This window comes from Dama dama, chromosome 2 (assembly GCF_033118175.1).
Source record: "Dama dama isolate Ldn47 chromosome 2, ASM3311817v1, whole genome shotgun sequence".
Lineage (NCBI taxonomy): Eukaryota > Metazoa > Chordata > Mammalia > Artiodactyla > Cervidae > Dama > Dama dama.
This window is the reverse complement of record NC_083682.1, coordinates 23,384,237-23,409,843: the sequence shown is the minus strand read 5'-3', so window position 1 is coordinate 23,409,843 and position 25,607 is coordinate 23,384,237. Positions and strand designations below refer to the sequence as shown.

Genomic DNA, 25,607 nt, shown 5'->3' with positions numbered 1-25,607 from the left:
TCCTTACAGTCTTGCTTGAGCAAGATTATATTTCATTTCATCCCTGAGATATAAAGTTACATAATGGCTAAGTATAAAAAATGCTGGTTTTGTTGACAATGCACATTTTGCTTTTTTGACAAAGAATTTTCTTACTTTTACACAGCCAGTCCTGCACATAACAGATTATTAACATATTCTCCTGGATGGGAAAGTATAACTCACAGTAGTTATTGATTTATTTACAGTTGCATATTTCTTAATGAAGACACCTAGACTGAATTCATTTTATGTTTTAAAGTCTATTAATCTCAGTATACTCTGTTTCTGTTTTATCTCATTATTTTTGTTTAATTAAACATGGCACAGAGGAAAATATTCTAATTTGAAATTTGACAGTGCCTTGTCCCTGGGTGGTACATGAATTTTTCTCAGGATAGGTTTTTTTTTTTTCAGTTTTTTTGTTTGTTTGTTTGTTTATGAAAATAATTTATTTTGTCCTTGTTGTTGGGAAATAGGAAGCCTTATGGACCTGAATACTGGGGACATGACTGGCTTAAGTAAGTACATTATTTTTTCCAAAAAATTAAGAAAAAAAAATGGAATACTTTCAAGTGTTTGTAATTCAATGAACAGGGCTCGGTAGATTAAAGAGTTCAGAATCCTTTCATGAGGTGAAGGTCAACAGGCCACATTGCCAATAAATAAGAGATTTTTGTGGGGATTTCTTATGAGGCTTAGGAACTGCATTTAAATATGGGTTTGTTTGTTTTTTTTTTTTAACCTATTCCATCCAGTACATTAAATGTTTAGTCCATAAAGCTTTCATAAACTTATGATACACAGTGACCATACAATAGTAGTGTCTTTTGAGATGAAGGTAAAAAGGTTGTGACTACCTGTGAGGAAAAAGTTATAGGACATTTTCTTTTTTTTTTTTTTTCTTTTCCTGAAGATAAAATAACTATTAGTGATTAAAACTGAAATTAGGAATAAGGAATCTAGGAAATAAAATTTAGAAAATAAAAGACTCATTTTTATGATTCCCCTCTTTTTCTCTGGAAAACCTAGAAATATGAAGGAAATCACAAGATTTCTATGGATAGAATGAAAACTTATTTGATAATTAAAAAAATAAACTCATCAACCTCCAACACTGTGTGTGACCTGGGCAAAACTTTATCACTTCTGCTTTTGTTGGCTACTTCGTCATGGATTTTAGGGAATAAAATCTGCTGGGGTCCAGCCTCGGCAGGATCCAGGGGTACCCTCAGGATGAACGGCGTCGGCGAGAGAAAGAGAGAGAGAGAGGAAGAGAGAGAGAGAGAGTGACCAGACAGGGGGTGCAGCAGAGTCTGGCAAATCTTTATTTTTTTACCATAGCTTTTATATTCTAAGTTAGTACATTTTTAAGGGGAAGATAGTTTAATATTACATCAGCTTATCCTTCACAAAACCAGTGAGAGTCTTGTACATTATCTTCTGGCCATGGGGTCTATTGACATTTTTTGACCTAAGTGAATGCAAAGCTGTTTTCCGTAATCTATTCTTTAATGAACACAAAGGTCAGTCCTTTTGCAGAAGTTATCAGTTAAATTTATCTAAAATGTTTACCACACAAAGACTCTGCAGCTCCAGTGAGGCAGCCCCTGTTTAGCATTCCTGGTTAAAATTAACAATTCTAAACTCTTATTTTTCTAAATCTTTAACTATAACCACTTTTAGAATAATATTTTTGTGTTCTCTAATAGGGCTTCCTCACCTCCCGAAGGGCTCTGTGCCTATTAGGGCCTTTTGTGTGATCAGGTTCTTTATGCTGTTTATGATTAAGGTGTTGTGAGCAGTCATGTGCATCAGTACGCATTTGTCAAGCAGGCTGGAATGCCAGCAAAGGGGTCTAAATTGAAACACTCCTTTCATCCTGGATAATCTTATAGGATACCACCATCTGGGGGACATATTGATTAAAGTTCTAAGTTGATTCTGTTTGGAGAGAGATCGGGGAAGGCCTTCTACCTACCTGTGTCACAGAAATTAGGGAGTAGTCTAATATAGCAAGCATCAGAAAGACAGAGATCATCTTTAAGGTGAGCGCTGGGGCAGCTTTTCAAAATCCCTGAAGTACTGATCTGCCTTACTTATCAGGTCTTCTCCTCACGATCCCACCTGGGTGGGATCTCGTGTGCTGGCTCCTGGCAAAAATCCTCAAAATGCTGTTAGAAAATGATAATTTGAAAGAAATATTTGGTGACTTTTCAGGAAGCATTTAACAGGAGGTTTCCTGTGTGCTGTTTTGGATCTGTCATGAATCCTCTGTTCCTTATTAATTCCTGAATATTCAGGAATTAAGAGGAGAGGCAAGCCTCTCCTGGGGCTGAGGAATCCATGCATTTCTTTCGTTAGTTTTTCCATACAGTGATAAGTAACTATTTATGGCCCTCTTCCTTTTTATGAACCATATGGTAGAAGTGATTGTTTACAACTCTCTCTCTTTGATATGGATCGCCTTGTGTTTTGTAAGTTTGGAATTTTGATTTTTATCTTTGCTGAGAATAGCTACCTTGTAAGACAGTATATATACCCACACCATGTTGAATAAAACACCTTTGCACCATCAGAGCTTGGGTCCCCGTGTCTTTCTTTCCTTATCTCTCTCTCTCTCTCTCTCTCTCTCTCTCTCTCTCTCTCTCTCTCTCTCTCTCTCTCTCTCTCTCTCTCAGGCTAATTGATTGGAGCGCGGAAGCCTGTTGAGCTCATTTTCTTGCCTGGGCTTCTAAGATCCTCTCGAGAAGGCACACTGTGCCTTCAACCTGTGGAGAGGGCGCCTGGTGCCTACCTGAAGAAGTGCAAGCTCTGTGCAAAGAGTTTTATTGGTTCTCCACATAAACCAAGGAATATCAGCCTCTTTCTCTCTCTTTTACTTTCTTATCGTCAACTCCGGACCACCATGTTCCAGTCCCTTAAAGGACCACAACAGTGACTAATTCAAGTTATGACTTTTCTCAAATAGGATGTTGGATTACTTTCCTTTTGAGAAAATATGGGGAAATGGTTACTCTAAAATACTTAAATGACTCTGTGCACAGAGTCCTTTCTTGGTGACGCCATGGGCTGTAGCCCTCCAGACTCCTCTGCCCGTGGAATTTTCCAGGCAAGAATACTGGAGTGGGTTGCCATAGGTTTGTTGTATATGGCCTTCATTATGTTGAGGTACCCTCTAGGTGTTGTATTTGTAGTGTAGTGGTTATCATGTTTGCCCCACATGTCAAAGATCCCTGGTTTGAAATCAGGCAGAAACAGACTTTCAGAAGCCTAAGGGTCTTTGTTAGTTCCTAATTTCTATGGCTCAGTGATAAAGAATCTGCCTGCAAAGCAGGAGACCCAGGTTCAGTCCCTGGGTTGGGAAGATCCCCTGGAGAAAGAAATGGCAACCCACTCCAGTATTCTTGCCCGGAGAATCCCATAGACTGAGGAGCTTGGTGGGCTACAGTTCATAGTGGCACAGAGTTGGACAAAATTGAAGGGACTTAGCACACATACATATGTACCCTCTATGACTTTCTGGAGAGTTTTTGTCATAAGTTGCTGCTAAATTTTGTCAAAAATTTATTGTAAATCTATTGAGATGATCATATTGCTTTTATTCTTCGATTGGTTGGTGTGGTATATCACACTGATTGATTTTCAGAATTTGAAAAATCTTTGCATCCTTAGGATGAATTCCAACTGATCATGGTGTGTGATCTATTAAAAGTATTGTTGGATTCAGATTGTTAGAATTTTGTTGAGGAGTTTTGCATCTATTTTCATCAATGCTATTGGCCTATAATTTTCTTTGTTGTGGTATCTTTGTTTGGCTTTGGTTTCAAGTCTTGGTGGCCTCATAGAATGAGTTTGAACGTTTTCCTTCCTCTGCAATTTTTTTGAACAGTTTCAGGAGCATATGTATTAATTCTTCTGTAAATGTTTGGTAGAATTCACTTGTGAAAACATCAGGTCCTGGGCTTTTGTTTGTTGGGAGTATTTTAATCACAGTTTCAATTTTAGTGCTTGTGGTTGGTCTGTTCATATCTTCTATTTCTTCCTGGCTCAGCCTTGGGAGACTGTGCCTTTCTAAGAATTTATCCATTTCTTCCTGGTTGTCCATTCTATTGGCATACAGTTGCTCATTGTAGTCTCCTATGATTCATTGTATCTCTGTAGAATCATTTGTAACTATTTACTTTTCATTTTTAATTTTATTGATTTAGGTTTCCTCCCTTTTTAATTTGAGTTTTGCTAAAGTTTTATCAATTTTGTTTATTTTTTCAAAGAACCATATTTTCATTTCATTGATCTTTGTAATTGTTTTCTTTGTATACTGCATTTATTTCTGGTCTTGTCTTTAGGATTTCCTTACTTCTACTAACCTTATGTTGAGTATTACCTCACACTTGCCAAAATGGTTATCATCAAAAAAATCCACAAAGAATAAATCCTGGAAAATGTGTGGAGAGAAGGGAATCCTTCTACACTGCTGGTGGGAATGAAAATTTGTATAGCCACTATGAAGAACAGTATAGCAGTCCCTTAAAAAACAAACAAACAAACAAAAAGCCTACCATGTCACCTTGCAATCCCACCCCTGGGCATATGTTGGGGAAAAGCATGATCTGAACAGATAAACATGCACCCCAATGTTCATTGCATCACTATTTACAATAGCCAAGACATGGAAGCAATCTAAATATCCATTAATAGAGGAATGGATAAAAAAGTCATGGTGCATATATACAATGGAATAATACTCAGCCATTAAAAAAGAATGAAATGATGCCATTTGCAGCAGCATGGATGGACCTAGAGACTGTCATATTGAGCGAAGTATGTCAAACACAAAAGGGGAAATATCATATGAAATCCCTTATATTTGGAATCCAACAAGAAATAATGCAAATGAACTTACAGAACAGAAAAAATTCATAGAGTTAGAGAATGAACTAATGGTTGCCGGGGGAAGGATGGGAGGAAGAGATAGTTAGGGAGTTTGGAATGGATATGTACACACTGCTATATTTAAAAATAGAAAACCAACAAGAACCTCTGGTATACCACAGGGAACTTTACCTATTATTATCTGACAGCTTGGATGGGAGAGGAGTTTGGGGAAGAATGGAAAAATGCATGTATATGGCTGAGTCTTTTCACTGTCAACTGAAACTATCACAATATTGTGAATGAGCTATTCTCCAATAGAAAATAAAAAGTTTAAGTTGGAAAAAGAATTGCTTTCCTTACCTATTAACATTCCTCTGAAGAACTCAAAGTCTTCTCAGAGTGAGATAAGAGGAAGTGAAATTAGATAGCAAAATAATTACCAATTTGTTCTCCCATAGTATTATAATTTTTTCTGCAATTAAAATTATAGGCATACATTTGAAGGATCTTGATCTGATTTTTAAAATTTTTCTTAAGAGCCCTCATTTGGGAAATTCACTAAAGAAAATTTTTTAATTAATTCAAATCTTATCCAAGTCAAAATTTCCCACCAATGGGAGCTGGTTACTTAGAATATCCTGAAAACATTTTATAGTGTTTCCAAAACATTTCCAAATGATAAAAATCCTCATTCTCTGACAAGGATCTACTCAGAGACAAATAGGAATTCTTCCTTAATTCACAGGCCAGAATACTGGATTGGGTAGCCTTTCCCTTCTCCAAGGGATCATCCCAACCCAGGGATTGAACCCAGGTCTCCGACACTGCAGGTGGATTCTTTACCATTCTAACCTAGAGAATTTCATGGATTGTATAACCCATGGGGTTGCAAAGAGTCAGACACGACTGAGCGACTTTCACTTTCCCTTAATTCACAGGGAGAGTTATCAGAGACTGATTTTTCACACTCTGGTAGTTTTGATTCTGAAAAGTATTGTTACTTTCAGGGCGGATGCTATTTGTAAGAAGGCTTTCTTTTCCCATTTAGGAAAAAAAAGGATCTTTAGACCCAAAGTTCTTTTTCCTCATCTATCATCTATTATGTTGTAGACTGTTTGGAGAATTTATGATCTAACGAATCTCAGAGGCAAGATATTTTTCCTGTAAGTGTTGATTATTGATAGGATAGTTGATACCCTAAATAGAGTAAACCCCAAATTACTGCACTTCTCTTCAAATAATGCATGTACTGTAACACTGTGGAATTTGTTAAGACACATTTTTGCATGCTATTTTTCATTCTTTCATTTCTTCAGAAATTTCTGGCTATGGAATTTTTTGAGTAAATGAAAGGGCACTCAAATATGGCCACTTGATTCTGAAGAGGGCATGAAAATTGAGCACTGATCACTTGGATTGGCAGGTCCCCTTTCTGCTTCATTATCTTTATACTTAGAGCTAGAGGAAGCACAGGCTGGAATCAAGATTGCCAGGAGAAATATCAACCTCAGATATGCAGATGCCACCACCTTTATGGCAGAAAGTGAAAAAGAACTAAAGAGCCTCTTGATGAAAGTGAAAGAGGAGAATGAAAAAGTTGGCTTAAAGCTCAACATTCAGAAAACTAAGATCATGGCATCTGGTCCCGTCACTTCATGGCAAATAGATGGGGAAACAGTGGAAACAGTAGCTGACTTTATTTTGGGGGGCTCCAAGATCACTGCAGATGGTGATTGCAGCCATGAAATTAAAAGACACTCACTCCTTGAAAGGAAAGTTATGACCAACCTAGACAGTATGTTAAAAAGCAGAGACATTACTTTGTCAACAAATGTCCATCTAGTCAAGGCTATTTCCAGTAGTCATGTATGGATGTGAGAGTTGGGCTATAAAGAAAGCTGAGCGCAGAAGAATTGATGGTTTTGAACGGTGGTGTTGGAGAAGACTCTTGAGAGTCCCTTGGACTGCAAGGAGATCCAACCAGTCCATCTTAAAGGAAATCAGTCTTAGGTGTTCATTGGAAGGACTGATGTTGAAGCTAAAGGGTCAATACTTTGGCCATCTAATGCAAAGAATTGACTCATTAGAGAAGATCCTGATGCTGGGAAAGATTGAGGGCAGGAGGAGAAGGGGACCCAAGTATTAAAGTTTCAACATCAGTCCTTCCAATGAACACCCAGGACTGATCTCCTTTAGGATGGACTGGTTGGATCTCCTTGCAGTCCAAGGGACTCTCAAGAGTCTTCTCCAACACCACCATTCAAAACCATCAATTCTTCTATGCTCAGCTTTCTTTATAGTCCAACTCTCACATCCATACATGACCACTGGAAAAACCATAGCCTTGACTAGATGGACCTTTGTTAACAAAGTACTGTCTCTGCTTTGTAATATGCTGTCTAGGTTTGTCATAACTTTCCTTCTGAGGAGTGAGCGTCTTTTAATTTCATGGCTGCAATCACCATCTGCAGTGTTCTTGGAGCCCCCAAAAATAAAGTCAGCCACTGTTTCCACTGTTTCCCTATCTATTTGCCATGAAGTGATGGGACTGGATGCCAAGATCTTAGTTTACTTAAAGTTGAGCTTTAACCAAACTTTTTCACTCTCCTCTTTCACTTTCTTCAAGAGGCTCTTTAGTTCTTCTTTGTTTTCTGCCATAAGAGTGGTGCCTGTACTAGTTTGCATTGTCCAACTAAAATAAATAAATTTATACAATTTAAAAAAAAGAAAGAGTGGTGTCATCTGCACATCCCTCCAGTAGATCCAAAGTGAATTCCCATCTCCTCATTATCTACACCTCTGAGGGGAAAGCTACTACATTGTCTCATCCCTCTTTGTTCACATTTACTAAATGGACTTATTTCCCCAAAAGGTCTACTTCCAGGTTTCTTTATTTCTTTATCTGAATACCTCAAATGTTGCAGCAACTCGTTTCAGTTTTTCTCTTTCTGAGATGTCTCTGAAATAATTTGCAATATAGTATATCCATTCTATAGTTTATACTTTTAACATATTCCTGAAATTTTACCAGACTATCCTGCTGCCTAATTTTTTGTAATATTTCAGTAAGTGAAGTTATCAATGCTTCACATCATAGATTATGGATTATGGAGTTAGAGAGAGTACTGTTAATCCTACTTTCTTTTTCCACTTTTACACACTATAACACTTTGGAGCACTTATTGAAATTCTTGGTTCTCCTATGTAAAATAAAGGATGCCAAAATAGCATCTCTTTCATTGAGCTGTTGTGTTAATCAAATGAAAAAAAAAAAAAAAAACAACTAAGTAAAATGGTTGGGCCAGTATTGGCATATGAGAGTCAATAAATGTCAGCTCTTATTACTCATGTTCTCATAAATTTCAGTAGATTCTCCTTCATAATACTCATCACACTTTTCCCCTTTAATTCATGCTTTTCTATAAACTGTATATTCTATAAGGACAAACATCTATTCTATGTTGTTAACTATTTGGATCCTGAAACTAAGAACAATGTTGAGTACACAGCAAAAATTCAATTAATACTTCTGAAACTCATCCTGTTTTCTTCTAAGAGCTTTCAGAATACATTCAAAACTTGTCTTATGCTAAACCATGACAGCAACAACCACAATGACCTGCACCCACGTGACCCCAGCCACCACACAACTTCTGATTTTGTGATTAATCTGAATTAGTGTAATATTGAACTATAGTGGCTCCTAACTATTATTTTCACATTTTCCCAAATAGTCACTCTTATTTGGTCATGAACAATGCTGCTAGAATAAAGTCTAAAAGCACAGCTTTGTCCCTCCCTAGTTCAAGGACTTTCAGTGGTTCTCCACTTGAAAATTGAAGCTGCGTAGTAAAAACATAATTCTCAAAACTATAATTAAGGCTTCGTTAAAACTAAAGTAGAAAGTGAGTCAGAGTTAGCTTTGATAAGAAGCTATGAAAGTACTGTTCTGATTGATCAAAATATATTGCACACTTTATATATGGTACAAAGCTTTAACCTTCTCAAAAACATATAAAAGAAAATAGGAGAGTGTTTACTTTTAAAAGACCACTCAATTGTCTTGGTACAGTCGATCCATTTTAGAAATATACATGTTTTTGTGTGAAAAATAAATCTGCATGAGTCTATCTTTAAACACACTACTTATATTGAGTGGAAGGAGAGAGAAAAATGTCATTCTGTGGTAAGAGAGTGCTCTCTCTCTTATTGATAGAAAAGCATCAAATGCTCAAAAATGTGCCTTCAAAATGCTCCAAAAAAAAAGAGGGCTTCCACAAACAAAATAATAACTTGTGAAACTACCACAATTATAGAATTTGTTTGTTTTTAGTTGGGCAATCCTTAAAAGGGAGAGATGGGAGAAATGGCTAGGCACTGAATTTCTGATGAATGAAAATTAAACTCATGCCATGTGAAACTTTAAATGTAGGCTTCTTTGAAACATCTTCTTAGCTCTCTATCTCTTGTTTAGAATCTTCCCAATATGTTGTATAATATTTGAAATCACTAGTCTAACCACATTAGGTAAGAAAATATATACTCATGATGTGGCATTTTGGAAAAGAATCCAATTTCACACCAATTTAGAAAAAGTTCTGTCCTGGTTCACGGGCACAGGAGAAGGTTGTCAACTTACAAGGTTGATTCTAAGACTGAACACCTTCAGCAGAACTGTAACTTCCCTCAAAACCTGTCAGTGCCAATCACATAACTCAAGAAAGGAAGAACTACAAGGAGGTAAAACTGGACAATTCTAAAGGAACTCAGTTCTGAATATTCATCGGGAGGACTGATGCTGAAGCTGAAGCTCCAGTACTTTGGCCACCTGATAGGAAGAACTGAGCCATTAGAAAATATGCTGATGCTTGGAAAGACTGAAGACAGGAGCAGAAGGGGACGACAGAGGATGTGATGGCTGGGTGGCATCACCAAATCGATGCACATGAGTTTGAACAAGCTCTGGGAGTTGGTGATGGACAGGGAAGCCTGGCGTGTTGCAGTCCATGGAGTTGCAAAGAGTCAGACACGACTGAGACTGAACTGAACATTAAAATATGTTGGCTTGATTTCCCCTCCACTTAAAGAAGTCCAAATACAGAGATGCACAGTTCCATTGCTAACTGAAACAGTTCCATTGCTAACTGATTAATTTGCTGAACAGTCAGCAAAGTTGCCTCCTTTACAATGCTACCTCCCATAATTATCACAAATTGTATTTTATTTATATTTTGTTTTCAAATTAATCAAAGATAAAAATCACTCATTTTAAAGAGTAACTCTTTTATGTAAATGAACAGATTTCATTCTAAATTTGAGGCTCATGAAATGAAAGATTAGTGACCAGGCTTAACTCACTCTTCAGCTCAGTTCAGTTCAGTCACTCAGTCATGTCCGACTCTTTGTGACCCCATGGACTGTAGCACTCCAGGCTTACCTGACCATCACAAACTCCTGGAGCTTACTCAAACTCATGTCCAACCATCTCATCCTCTGTCACCCCCTTCTGCTACTGTCTTCAATCTTTCCCAGCATCAGGGTCTTTTCCAATGAGTCAGTTCTTCACACCAGGTGGCCCAAGTATTAGAGTTTCAGCATCATTCCTTCCAATGAATTTTCAGGACTGATTTCCTTTAGGATGGACTGCTTGGATCTCTTTGCTGTCCAAGGGACTCTCAAGATTCTTCTCCAACACCACAATTCAAAAGCATCAAACCTTCAGCACTCTGCTTTCTTTACAGTCCAGGTCTCATATCCATAGAAAGTTACTGGAAAAGTCATACCTTTGACTAGACTGACCTTTGTTGGCACTCTTGGGAATCCTCAAATGGTTAAAAAATACATAATAGAGTACATGCAGCTGTATTCTGTAGGTTTCCAAATGGCCCAGTTAATTTCACTTGTTTAGATGTATTTGTTTCCATTCAAAAAAAACAAGTTTATAGAAGGAAACACTAGTTTAAACAAAGAAACAAAACTCTAACCAAGATCAACAATATTATGTAAGTAGAACTTATTAAGGAAAAATCAGTCATGTTCATATTGCAGTCAGGAGTTGGAATATGGGTGGTCATCTAAAAATATAAGCCAAGGATTAAGCTATGCTGAACATCTCAAACAAACAAACAAACAAAACAAGTCAAAAATCAGCTTTGCCAAATTTCAAAATACATAAGTACTGACTGGAGGTTAAGAGTGTTAAGTAATGAATATTATTCAAAATATCTTAGAAAATGATTACAGTGTCACTGATACAGCATATTGAGGATTTTTAAAGTAGCATGTTTTTGCTTTCAAAAAATAATCCAACATTCTTGTCATAACATATTTTATTCTCCAAATATTTCTTTCACATTGTCATTATTCTCCCAGCTGCAATTTGATGTTTCTGTACCTAAAATTCCACATGAATGTAGCACACAGAAGCCAACAAAACCAGAAATAATCTACTTGTTCAAAGGTCATCTAGTCCTATTGGTTTAACATTTTAAATCATAAATAAATTAAGCTTTCATCTTATATAGATAAATTCTGTGATCTCGATAGTATCTAGGGTCTTGCACAAGGAGTGAGTCCATAGGTAAAGGTTTTCATTATCCAGCACTTTTCTCTGTAATTTACTTCATCCCTTATTTATGCAATTACTCCTCACAATTTACCTCCTGTAACTGATGCCTTTTCTCTATCCATTTCCCCAAATGAGACCACAGCTCTTCCACTTTCATTCTCCAAAACACTAATAATGTGTGCTCATTAAGCAAATCATTTTATCAAAGATTTATGAATAGTGAAATATATTTACAGTACTCTGCAAACAGGAAACAGTTTCAGAATGAAAATGAAAATCTCTCAGTCATGTCTGATTCTCTGCAATCCCATGGAGTATACAGTGCATAGAATTCTCCAGGCCAGAATAGTGGAGTAGGTTCCCTTCTCCAGGGGATCTTCCCAACCCAGGGATCAAACCCAGGTCTCCTGCATTGCAGGTGGATTCTTTACCAGCTGAGCCACAAAGGAAGCCCGGATACCTAAATCTCACGGCCACGTCCCACACTGGGACATCTTATTTATTGGCCATATGCCTTCTTGAGTCCTGACATAATTACATGTTTCTGAGCATCCTTACTGCATGAGCCCTGCTCTCTGAAGTACAAACACTTGCAAGCATTCCACATTCAGGTTTTTAATTTTGCAGAAATAGTGAGTACCCTTTTTGAGCAAATCATTTCTATAATATATGAGCTCAAAAGGCTTTCTCTTTCTGACAACAACAGCAAAAGACAATCAAACTGTTTTGCTAAAAAGAAAAGAAAGGAATACCCAGCTTGAGAAAAATTCATGTCATTCTGAGACAGAAGAGAGTCAACTTTTAAATCAGCAATGTTTTCTTATATTTCAAGCTCATTGAAATAGAATAACAGAATCAAGAGTGTATAGAGTATACTGAAGAATAATACACTTGAAGTCAAAATGATAATAATTTAGTCTACAAATTTTCTTTCTAAAATTGTGTGACTTTAAGTAAATCATCATCCAGTCTTGGCTTCACTTTCCCATCCATGCAAAACATTTTGATGATTGGTTACGAGTCAGTTTTACTTACAAAGGTGAAAAATAAAACTCTTCACAAAAAGAAGCTTAACACTAAATGTTTACAGATGGGAAAGGGATAATCCTTGATACTCTTAGAACCATCAATCTCTGGTATTTCAAGAAGGTACATATTGCCAATTAAAATATGGAAAGATAAGAGTAGAAACAGAGTATCTTATTTACCCTTCTTATTGCAAGTTGATAGATTAAAAATATGCCTAGTGATGTGTTTCAGTCTAGTGTTATGTAATTCATTATTTGGAGGCCATTTGTCTTTTCCCAGTGGAAAAATAATTTCAAAATGATAATGAAAAAAGAATATATTCACTATTTAATGTTATTACTATGCAAGAGAAAGAGATGATATGTGTTTTGAAAACAGTAAGAAAAATTTATAAAAATGGTAATAAATTATTCAAACAAGACTCAAATTTCTTTAAGATACTAGGTTAAAAAATAGATTAAAAATATGGTAAGAAGGTTGTCATTAAAATTAAAAACTCAACATCTCACAGTACAAGTTATTTGTGCACACAGACAGTTCTAATTAAAACTGTCTCCTACTCAGAGTTTTTCTCAGAGCAAGTTTAACATCTTTGTTCCTCAAGCTGTAGATTAATGGGTTCATCATAGGAATCATATTGGTGTAAAAGATGGAAGAGATTTTCCCCTCATCCATAGACACAGCAGAAGGTGGTTTGAGATACATAAATGCCCCTGATCCAAAGAAGAGAGAAACAGCAATGATGTGTGAACTGCAGGTGCTGAAGGCTTTGGACCTGCCCTCTGTGGAGCTGATGTGGAGGATGTTGGTGAGGATGAGACCATAAGAGATAAAGATGGTGAGACTGGGCACAGTGATGTTGATGCCTCCCACGATGAATACTTCCAGTTCAATGATGTAGGTACTTGTGCAGGAGAGCTCGAGCAGAGGGAGGATATCACAGAAATAATGGTTGATGGTGTTTGCATCACAGAAGGTCAGTCTCAGCATGCATCCAGTGTGAGCCATGGCACCAGAAAATGCCATCAAGTATGAACCAAACATAAGGCTGGAACACACTTTAGGGGACATGGCAGCATTATACAAGAGTGGGCTACAGATGGCCACATAGCGGTCATAGGCCATTGATGTCAGCACGTAGCATTCAGAAATGATAAAAAAACAGAAGAAGTAGAGCTGGGTCATGCACCCCATGTAAGAAATAACATTCTTCTTTGATAAGAAGTTAATCAGCATTTTGGGTGTAAATACAGAAGAATAACAGAGGTCTATGAAGGACAAGTTAAAGAGGAAAAAGTACATGGGGGTGTGTAGGTGTGAATTCAGTGCAATTAGGATTATCAACCCCAAATTTCCCAGCACAGTGACCAGATACATTCCTAGGAACAGGAAGAATAGAGGGAGTTGGAGATCTGGCTGGTTTGTTAATCCCAACAGAATGAATTCGGTCACAAAAGAGCCATTTCCAGGAGCCATTTTTTCTAAGGTGACCTGTGAGCACAGAAGAAAAAGGTTACATAGAGAACAATGACTCAATTTTCACACAATATCTCCTCTCACAAGTGTGGTGTTTGGGCTGGGAATCTCTGAGAGTAACCCAGCCTTTCTCACAGAATTGTCTTACCTATTCTCTCATGGAACTGTGTCACCATTATCCTGAAACTGAGACAGGGAATTTCACTTTTCTGGGTCTTTATAAACTAAGTAGGAAAGAGTATCAAAGCTTAGCTTACAGAAGGAAGGAGACAACTGCCCTGTGCAAACTTGACTGCTTGGGGAAAAAACAAAGAGTGGATAAAGGAGAGGTTTTGGACCAGGATTGACTCATTCTTCCCACATCTCAACATTTTTCCTTTCACTTGGAATCTCCCCTCACCAGTAAGACTAGAGGCACAGACTCTAACGATTAGGTGCTGGTCTCTAAAGCAGATTAGACCTGGTGGGGTGGGAACAAATAAAATTGCTTCTTAACTAAAACTAAATGGCCAGAGTCAATGGGGGGTTAACTCTTCTCCCCACATCACAGAGAAAAGTTGTAATTGCAGATGAGTAAGACCTCCATCCACGGAGAGAGAACTTACTGACTGATCTAATGCATCCTTTTAGGCCCCTAGTGTCTCTGAGCATTCACTGATCCATGCCTTGAATAGACATTTTTCTAAGTTTTATGTGAGTCTCAGGGTGCTAAATTGGAAATAAATTGCCGTATCTTAGATACCGGAACTTCCATTTCAAACAAGAAGGGCATGAATGAATGGAATTCAGCAACTCACCTTCCTTTCTCCAGAAAACCCCAGGGCTTTCTAATCACTGGTTTTATACTCTGGTCTTAGTAGGGCAATTTCAGGTTCTGAAGGTTTGGTTCCTTTGACTCTACATGACTCTACATGCAGCCCACATGTATTTTCTGATTTGACTTCAAAATATTTTAGAAATATAGAACACAGTTTCTGTTTATGACTTCCAGTTCACTCAAGCAACAGAGAAAAATAAACATTCTTCTTTATTATTTTTGCCACTTTGTAAGTCACAGATTTAATGTGAGTGTAATGCTATAATGAACTCAGTTATAAATGTGGCAGAAGCTTGTTCAGGCTCTTCCCCAGGGAAACAGTCTATGTATAACAGGGACCTGGGGGGGATTATATTTGCATTCTGTACCTTAATCTGTCCTTAGTACCTTAGAGATTCCATAGTTTACTCAAGTTTTCCCTTCACTTAGGGATTGTCCATTCCCCAAAGAAAAGCCAAATCTCCCATTATCTGTTCATTTAGATTACAGAAATGAAGAGGAAGCCCGAGTCTCTTTTTTCCTACAAAAACAACTGATGCAAAAACAATTTATATACCGAATATGTAAGATTCAGAAAATTGTCAAGAGAGTCTTTCACCCAGTTCATGCATGAAGCCAGACATATTGAAGCTGGGTGTAAGGGCAATGAGCAATTGCATTTCTGGACAATATGATTCAGAAATGAGTCCTAGCAAACCAGTGCTGGTGCTGTGCATACTCACTCAGTCTGTCCAACTCTTTGTGACCCTATGGACTGTAACCTGCCAGGCTCCTCTGTCCGTGGGGATTCTCCAGGCAAGAATACTGGAGTGGGTTGCCATGCCCTCCTCCAGGGGATTTTCCCAACCCAGGGATCAAACCCATGTGTCATTCATTGCAGATTGATTCTTTACCATCTGAGAAACCAGGGAAGCCCAAGAATACTGGAGTGGGTAGCTTATCCCTTCTCCAGGGGATCTTCCTGACCCAGGAAAGGAATCAGGTTCCCCTGGATTGCATTTGGATTCTTTACCAGCTGGGCTACCAGGGAATCCCAATAAACTGGCCTATCAGTGACTCACTTATAGGAAAAATGTTCCCTCTGAGATTTTCTAATCCATCAATTCTCTACACAGTCTAGAAAATAACTCTTATTAAAGGAGTAAAAGAACACTGGGTCTTCAGGTGAAAGCTTTCTTGTAATTTAAATGATTCTGAAATAACAATTTTCTTCTATATGAGAACTAGAACAGTGCAAAAATTCAGGTTTGTGAGTACCCTCACCATTTTTGGTTTCTACACCAGGGTAGGGTTTATAGTGAGACTGTATCTCAGCCTGTTCTATCGACCTCAGTGTGACCTTTTTCTCACCTTACAAGGTGAAAAAAGTGCTCAGCAAGTTTTCAGATCTTTTGCAGAGGTGATCGTTTCATATATAGCTGTAGAATCACTGCATTCATGGAGGGAGTTGAGCTCAGGATCTTCCTATGTCACCATCTTGAACCATGTTCCCTAAAACTGGACTTCCCTGATAGCTCAGCAATGCGGGAGACCTGGGTTTGGTCCCTGGGTTGAGAAGATCCCCTGGTAAAGGGAAAGGCTACCCACTCCAGCATTCTGGCCTGGAGAATTCCATGGGCTGTATACTCCATGGGGTTGCAAAGAGTCAGACATGACTGATCAACTTTCACTAAATGTATACAGTCAATTTTTTTCTCAATAAAACTGCAAAAGTATGAAAAAGTCACTAAATCAGATATTTTATTTTTAAATGACAGAAAATGTATAGCTATTGAATTTCCCTGTTGGTCCAGTAGTAAAGAATCCACCTGCCAATGCAGGGGACATGAGTACAACTCCTGATACAGGAAGATTCCACATGTCCTGGTACAGCTAAGTCCATTCACCACAACTACTGAGCCCTCGGGCCAGAACAACTGAAGCCCATGCCCTAGAGTCCAAGCGCGGCAACTACTGAGTTCTCAAGCCACAACTTGAGAGCAATCCCCACTCACCACAACTAGAGAGCCCAGATACATGTTTGGAACAACTTAAGTATGGGACTCTAACTCTTCAATTGTAAATGTAATTTCATTTAAATAGAGATCAAGTGTTTTTAATTTAAAAGTTTAGTGCCACATTGATCTGGGCTGTTGTGAGAGTGCTTTGAAGGCTTAATACAATGAAAGGTAAAAATATCTTAATTTTTATATTGGTTGCATGATGAAGTGATAATATTTTGGGTCTATGAGTTACAGGAAATGCTATGTAATTAATGTCACATCTTTCTCTTTTACCTTTATAATTTGGCTAGCAGAAAATTTGAAATCACATGTAAAAGGACTTGAAGTATATTTAAATTGGATATCACTGGTCTAGCACATAGATGGTGCCTAATAGTTTTCATTTTTTTGTTAATTTTTATTTCAGTATAATTGTTCTTTATAATGCTGTGTTAGTTTCTTGCTGTATAGCAAAGTGAATCAGTTTTATGTAGTGATATAACCACTCATTTGTGTTTTTTTTAATTTCCTTCCCAGTTAGGTCACTACAGAGAATTGAGTAGAGGTTCTTGTGCTATACAGGAAGTTCTCATTAGTCATCTATAGTATACATAGTAGTGTTTATATGTCAGTCCCAATGTCCTAATTCATCCCACCTCCTCTTCTTCTTATTCTTTTTTTGTGGTTGTTCAGTTGCTTAGTCTTGTCTGACACTTTACAACCCCATGGACTACAGCACTCCAGGCTTCCCTATCCTTCACTATTTCCCAGAGTTTGCTCAAACTTATGTCCAGTGAGTCGACGATGCCATCCAAACAGCTCATCCTCTGCCATCCCCTTCTCCTCCTGCCCTCAATCTTTCCCAGCATCAGGGTCTTTTCCAGTGAGCCAATTCTTTGCATCAGGTGACCAAAGTATTGGAGTTTCAGCTCCAGCACCAGTTCTTCCAATGAGTAGTCAGAGTTAATTTCCTTTAGGATTGAGTGGCTTGATCTCCTTTCTGTCCAAGGGATTCTCTGTGAACCCATGAGCTGTAGCCCACCAGGTTCTTATGTCCATGGGGATTCTCCAGGCAAGAATACTGGAGTGGGTAGCCATTCACTCTCCAGGGGATCTTCCTGACCCAGGGATTGAACCCAGGTCTTCCATGTTGCAGAATGATTCCTTACCCATCTGAGCCACCAGGGAAGCCTCTTCCCTTCTTAGTATCCATAAGTTTGTTCTCTACATCTGTGACTCTCTTTCTGCTTTACCATTTTAACTAATGGTCGTTAATCTCTACCATTTTTGAGGATAAAATTTAGGAACTTTCTGGTCTGTGATTCAGAGGACCATTTTTGTTAAAACTAGAAAACCAGAGTTTTCAGCTCTGTTTAGTACATAAGTACAGTCACATTCCATGGTTCACCTGATGGACTCTCAGTTGTGATAATTTCAACAATTTCCCTTGTTACTCATCAGCTCTAGTCACATATATCAAAGATGCAAAAACAACTAAGAATAGCTATGCTGTTCAAGCAAAACACACTGACTTGATTTCCCTCTTTTGAAAGAAATACAAGTAGATAGACACTGTACTTATTTCTAACTAAAACATGTTCCAATTGCTCAAATCTCTGCTAAGTTTTCTCCTTAGAAATGTCACCACTCTTTATTATAACAAATAGTATTTAAGTTAGTTTATTATTTTTTTCCAATTACTGAAAGACAAATTACTTTCAGGAAAACTTTATTTTTTCTGTAAATGAAGCACATTTCATTTGCATTTTGATGTTCACGAAAGATTAGTAACTGGGTTTCAGCCACTCTTGTGGCCACCTCAAATTATGATAGAACATATAACCTAGTGGACACACCTCTGTGATGTCCACAGATTTCCAAATACCACTCAGATATTATTTATACCTGTTTATATTATACATTTCTTTCAGCAAAGAAAACAAGTTTTTCAAAATGAAGAGTAAGTAAAAGAAAGGGAAAAAAGCAGAAAGCTTCAGCCAAGAGCAACTATTTCACATAATTAGAACTTGTAAAGTTAAAATAAATTGTGTTAATACTGGGATCAGGGGAAGGGAGTGAGTGGTCTTTTTAAACTAAGAAAGGATTTAACAATCACAACATCCAAAAAACTAACAAACAAACCAGTTATGCTGAATTTTAAAATAATTGAATAGTGAGTGGAGACTAGGAATGTGGCAAATGGTGAATATCATCAAAGCTATCTTAGAAAATATTTAAATTCTCACTTTATACATTGAGTTGAGGATTTTTAGAGTTGCCTTTTTAACCTTTTTTCTCCAAAATGATAATTCAGGATCCTTTCCAGAAGTCATGGTCACAACTTGGTTCATTCATCCAATATTTTTTTAAATTAATTTAATTTCTCATTGCTATACCAAGTGCAGTTCAAGGTTTTCATACCTAAATATCCAAATGGAAATAGCGTATGGAAGTCAACAAGAAGGTGCCATTTAGTCATTTCCAAGTCCTCCAGTCCTGTGGGTTTAGTTTATTTTTTCCTTTTAATTCAAGTAAATTATGTTTTTATCATCCAAATAAATTATGTGACCTCCACAATAAATCTCGGGCCTTCCAGAATGGAGAAAGCAATAGGTAAGGCTTCCATTATCTACCATTCTTCATTCTAAATTCCTTTTTCTTAAATTGAGTTCCAGTTATCCCTAGTTATTTTATCTCCTGGGGCTTCCCAGGTGGCTCAGTGGTAAAATATATGCCTGTCAATGCAGGAGACAAAGGTTCAATCCCCAGGTTGGGGAGATCTCCTGGAGAAGGAAGTGGCTATCCACTCAAGTATTCTTGCCTGGAAAATCCCATGGACAGAGATGTCTGGCAGGCTAGATTCCATCAGCTTGCAGAGTAGAATGTGACTTAAGCTACTGAACAACAATTTTATCTCCTGAAGAGCTGTCCTCTCTCTACCTGCTTCCCATAATATGGGTATAACTTTTCCATCTTCATTTCCAAACATTACTAATGTATGGACTTTGTGCACTATAATTTTATCAAGGCCTTATGGACACTGGAATGTATTTATGATACTCAGTGGGATATAAATTCAGATTGAAACTGTATCATGACCACTCCCAAGGGGGACCTCTTATTTTCTGACCATGTGTCTCTCTCAGTCCTGACATATTGCATGATTTAGGCTCCTTCATCTCCCATGTACTGTTCCTGAATTACAGATAGTTGCAAACTTTCTAAATTCAATTCTTTAATTTCTTCTTTTCTTCAGAAAAAGTAACTTCCTTGTTTGAGTCAATCTGCTCCCCAATATATTAACCCCAAAGTTTTCCTAGGTCCCAACAAAAAGAACAATTGAGCTGTTTTCTACAAAATAACTAAAGAAAGTGATAGCCACACTGAGGGAAATTCATTTATCATCTTGGGACAAGGCAGAGTCACCTTTGAAATTAGCAGCGTTTTCTCATATTCCACCATTACTGAAATAAAAGTAATAGAAGAAAGTAACAGCAAAATAGATTACAAACTAGCAAACTTGAAATCAGGTTTTCTTTGTAAAGCTAGGTGACTTAAGTAAATCTAACCACTCTAACCTTAACTTTTGCATGCATACAATAAATATAGTTTGATGAACTGTAATGTCTACCCTTGACTGTGCAAAGGTTGAAAAAAAAAAATCTGCAAAAAGAAGCTTGCAGCATAACATTTATATATGTAAAATGGATTATCCTTGTCACCACAGAACCTTTAAATTCTGGCATTCTTGAAAAGAGTATGAAAAGAATACGAATATTTAATTCATGCCTTTAATAGAGAGCAAAGATTAAAACACCCTCAATGATACAATGTCACTCTGTTGTTATAGAATGTCATTATTTGAAGACCATGCATAACATTCCAAAGAAAAAAAAGAGTTCAAAAGTTACAATGATATAAAAAGATGGAGATAATCTTATGATTTAATTAATGCTATTACTAAACGGGAAAAAAAAATGGGTAGACAAGATATTTTGGTAATCATGAGGGGCAAAAAAAGACCTACTCCAAAAAGACTAGAAATTACTTATGAAAAAAGACTCAAATTCCCTTTATCAGGTTATGGAAAAAATAGGATTAAAAGGCTGCCATAAATAATATATAATTGCAGCACAGAATCTCCTCGTCATATAACCAACTGCACAGACAAATACTTTTGATCAAAACTATCTCGTACTCAGGGTTTTTTTCAGAGCAAGTATAATGTCTTTGTTCCTCAAGCTATAAATTAAGGGGCATAGCAAGGGAACGGTGATGGTATAAAAGACAGAGGAGATTTTTCCCTCATCCTTGGACCCAGCAGAAGATGGTTTGAGATACACAAATGCACCTGATCCAAAGAACAGGGAAACATCAATTATGTGGGAACTGCAGGTGCTGAGGGCTTTGGATCTTCCTTTCATGGACTTGATGTGGAGGATGCTGGAAAAGATGAGACCATAAGAGACAAAGATGGTGAGATTGGGCACATTGATATTGATGCCCACCACAATGAAAACTACCAGCTTATTGACGTGGGTGCTTGTGCAGGAGAGCTGAGAAGAGGGAGCATGTCACAGAAAAAATGGTTGATGATGTTTGCATCACAGAAAGTCAGTGTCAACATATTTCCAGTGTGAGCCATGGCACCAGAAAATGCTATCAAGTAGGAACCAAGGAAGAGGTTGGAACACACTTTAGGGGACATGATAACATTATACAAAAGTGGGTTACAGATGGCCACATAGCGATCATAGGCCATTGATGTCAGCACATAGATTTCAGAAATAGCAAAAAAAAAAAAAAAAAAACACACAAAAAGTAAAGTTGGTTCATGCACCCCATGTGAGAAATAATGTTATTCTTTGATATGAAGTTAACCATCATTTTTGGTGTAAACACAAAAGAATAACAGAGATCTCTGAAGGACAAATTAAAGAGGAAAAAGCACATGGGGGTGTGCAAATATGAATTCATCCCAATTAAAGTTGCCATGTCCAAGTTTCCCAACACAGTGACTGTTACATGTTACTAGGAACAGGAAGAACAAGGGGAGTTGGAGACCCGGTCGGTCTGTTAATCCCAATAGAAAGTATTCAGTCCTAAATGAACCATTTCCAGAAGCCATTCTTCTCTAAGAGAATCTGTGGACAGAGGAGAAAGAATTATGCAGAAAAAAATTCAACTTTCCCACAACATCTTTTCTCAAAAGAATGTTGCATGCACTGGCAAAATCTGAGACCTGACCAATGTGGACCATGGTTTATTTTATCATTATTATGAAACTGAGTGACATGGGCATTCCCTTGTAGTCTTTATAAGCTATATGAGCAAAAAGTACCAAAACTTAGCCTACAGCATGAAGCATTTTTCTTCCATATGCAAACTACTGCTGTAAAAACCACAAGATTGTGGAGAAGTTGGACCAAGACATAGTCACTCTTGTCTCTTTCATCAACTCGTCCTTCACATGACCCCTCTCTTCACCAGTAAAACTGGAGGCAGCAACCCCACCAACCTGGTACTGACCTCCAACACAGATTAGACTTGGTGAAAGGGGAATCAAGAGGATTTTCTAAACCAAAACTAAGGGACCAGAATCTAGGAGGGATTAAGTTACTGCTCCATGTTACCAAGTAAAAACCATAAATACAGAAGAGTGAGATGTCCATGGTGGAACTAATTGAGATAATGCATTCTCTGAGTGAAAGAATGTCTTTAAACTTTCCCAGCACCCTTCTTTTAATGTATTCTTCTACCAGTTTCACTGAATCCCAGAACTACAAATATGAAAAAGAAAGACATCTATCTTAGTTCCCTGAACATTCATCAGAAAAGGAGGGCATTAATATAAGTGGAATTCAGAAACTCACCTTTCTTATGCCATCAAACCTTGCTATTTCCTTGTCTGAGTTCTTACCCCCATGTCTTGGAAGAGCAACTTCAGGCTCTGGGGCTTTGTTTCCTTTCTTTCTAAGAGGATGCAGCCTTCACTTAATTTCTGATATGTCCCATAAATCTTTCAAACTACAGCTCATAATTTTTGAGTAAATTGAGTTTTTATTATTATCATCTTTGCCACTTGGTAAGCCACAGAAGATTTAACGTGAGTGTAATGATGTCATACACTCAGTCATTCCAGGGCAGAAACTTGCTCAGACACTTCCTCAGGAAAACATTCTAGGTGTAATAGGCACCTGAGGGGATTTTATTTACAAACATGACCATTATGTGTTTTTCGTTGCTTAGGGATTTCAATGTTTACTCGAGTTTTCCCTTCACTATTGGGATTATTGAGTTCCCTGGCAGTCCAGTGGTTAAGACTCTGAGCTTCCAATGCAGGGGGCCGAGTTCGATCCCTGGTCAGGAAAGTAAGATCCCACATGCCATGTGGTGAAGCAAAAATATATTTTGGACTTCCCTGGTGGTTCAGCTGGTAAAGAATTAGCCTGCAATGCGGGAGACCTGGGTTCAATCCCTGGGTTGGGATGATTCTCTGGAGAAGGGAACGGCTACCCATTCCAGTATTCTGCCCTGGAGAATTCCATGTATTGTATAGTCCATGGGGTTGAAAAGAGTCAGACACAACTGAGTGACTTTCACTTTTATAGAGATTATACATCCCCCAAGGAAAAGCCGATAATAAATTCCTGTTATCTATTCAGCAAGATGACAGAACAGGAAGCCCTAGAACCACCTACCTTCCATGAATACACTGATTCAGAAAGCTTTCAGGTACAGATTGCCTTTGTAAGAAATCCAGAGCCTTGTTAAAATGGTCCAGCTCCTAGTAATGTGTGAAACCAGTTATACAGAATCTGTTAGGGAAATTCAGGAAATCCTCTTTTCATAACACTTATTCTTCCAAAGAACCTTCAGGTTGGGACAAACTCCCCAGTTCTAGCTTCTCCCTGGGGAAGGAAAGGTATGCAGTATGTGGCCAATGCCCCAACTTTTCTTTGGGCTATCCAGGAGACTGGCTTCAAGGCAGCCTGTGTGTCAGAAAGCATAAGGGACCCAGGATAAAGAAATAGTAGCTATCTTGGGTGAGAGAGAACCACCCAGGGCTGGAAGCCACTATAGCTCCCCCTCACCGGATCAGCAGAGAACAAATTACTGAAAACCCCTCTCTTATAGCTTTCCCTGGAGAGGAAGGAAGTGCACCATGCATCTCAGGACACAGCATATCTGGGGGCTGCATGTGGACTTGGCTTCAGTCTTGCTTGTTTTAGACCACTGAGGGGACCGGGCATACTTGGAATACCTGGAAGCCCACTAAGAGCAAAGAGAGAAGCCTGAACTGACACAGAGGTTGAGCAGTCCACACTGGCCAGGCTGATTAGTGCTTTCTCTAGCACAAGGGTAGCCCATGAAAATTAGGATAGGTGGGTGTTCTGTGTAATGTGCACACACCAAAGCAGAGAGGCAATGAAAATGAAAACTAGTTGAAATATTTTCCAAAAAAGATTAAGATAAAGCACTCCAAACTTACTTTAATGGAACAGATATGTAAATTACCTGACATAGAATTAAAAAATGTATCACGCTTACTGTAATCAGAGAATAATACATAAACAAAGTGAGAATTTCACAAAGATAGAGAAAACTTAAAAATACTAAACAGAAATCATGGAGCTGAAGAGTAGAATAGAGAGAACAGTCACTCAGTCCTGTCCGGCTCTTTGAGACCCCATTGACTATAGTCCTCTGTCCGTGGAATTCTCCAGGCAAGAATACTGGAACAGGTTTTTCCTTCTCCAGGGTATCTTACCAACCTAGGGATTGAACCCGCACCTCTTTCACTGCAAGAGGATTCTTTACCGTCTGAGCCACCAAGGAAGCCTAAAGAATACACACATTTATTTACACACACACATCGTCTGAGCCACCAAGGAAGCCTAAAGAATACATACACATTTATTTACACACACACATATTTAGCAGGGCTATCCTAGTGGCTCAGTGGTAAAGAATCCACCTGCAAAGGAGATGTGGGTTCAATCCGAGGGTTAGGAAGATATGCTGGAGAAGAAACTGGCAACCCACTCCAGCATTCTTTCCTGGGAAATCCCATGGACAGAGGAGTCTGCTGGGCTAGAGTCCATGGGGCCACAGAAGAGTCAGACACAACTTAGCAAATAAACAACATTTAGTAGGGGAAAACAGTATCATTTTCACCTACATAACAGTGGTCCCCTTAGTAGTAAAAGAAAGTACCAGACTCTGAGATTTGTCAAACTGCACAGAATAAGAAGTGCTCACAATTCAAAACCCAGAACAAGGACCTGTGCTACCACAATTATGTGATATTTTTTGCAAGGTAACTCTAAAGGGAGAAATATTGAAAAGATTAAAAGACATTGTATGATTCCATTTTGGCTGCTACAATAAAATCTGGGGCTTCCCTGCTGGCTCAGATGTTAAAGTATCTGCCTACAATTGAGGAGATGTGGGTTTGACCACCAGATTGGGAGGATCTCCTGGAGAAGGGAATGGCAACCCACTCCAGTATTCTTGCCTGGAGAATTCCATGGGAATTCAGGACAGAGGAGCCTGACTGCTTATAGCCCATAGGGTGGCAAAGAGTCAGACATGACTGAGAACACACACACACACACACACACACAGTAAAATCTACAGATTGGGGGCTTTATAAAAAAAGTAAGGTTTATTTCTCAAAGTTCTGGATCCAAGGAAGTCCAAGATGAAGGCGTTGGAAGATTCGGTGTCTGGTGAGGTCCCTCTTCCTGGTTCACAGTCTGCCATTTCTTGCTATATTCTCTCAGGACCAAAGAGAAAGGAAACCTCTTTGCTGTCTCTTTTATAAAAACACTGATCC

The 25,607-nt window shown here is 38.1% G+C and overlaps 1 protein-coding gene and 1 pseudogene across 1 annotated transcript; both read right to left on the bottom strand.

The window, feature by feature from the left end:
- Positions 1-13,036: 13,036 nt before the first annotated feature.
- Positions 13,037-13,978, bottom strand: LOC133066718 (olfactory receptor 8B8-like). Its single transcript, XM_061158078.1, has one exon. The coding sequence runs from the start codon at positions 13,967-13,969 to the stop codon at positions 13,037-13,039; it is 933 nt and encodes a 310-aa protein (XP_061014061.1). The 5' UTR covers positions 13,970-13,978.
- Positions 13,979-20,955: 6,977 nt separating this feature from the next.
- Positions 20,956-21,763, bottom strand: LOC133068118 (olfactory receptor 8B8-like; annotated as a pseudogene).
- Between the last annotated feature and the right edge of the window lie 3,844 nt (positions 21,764-25,607).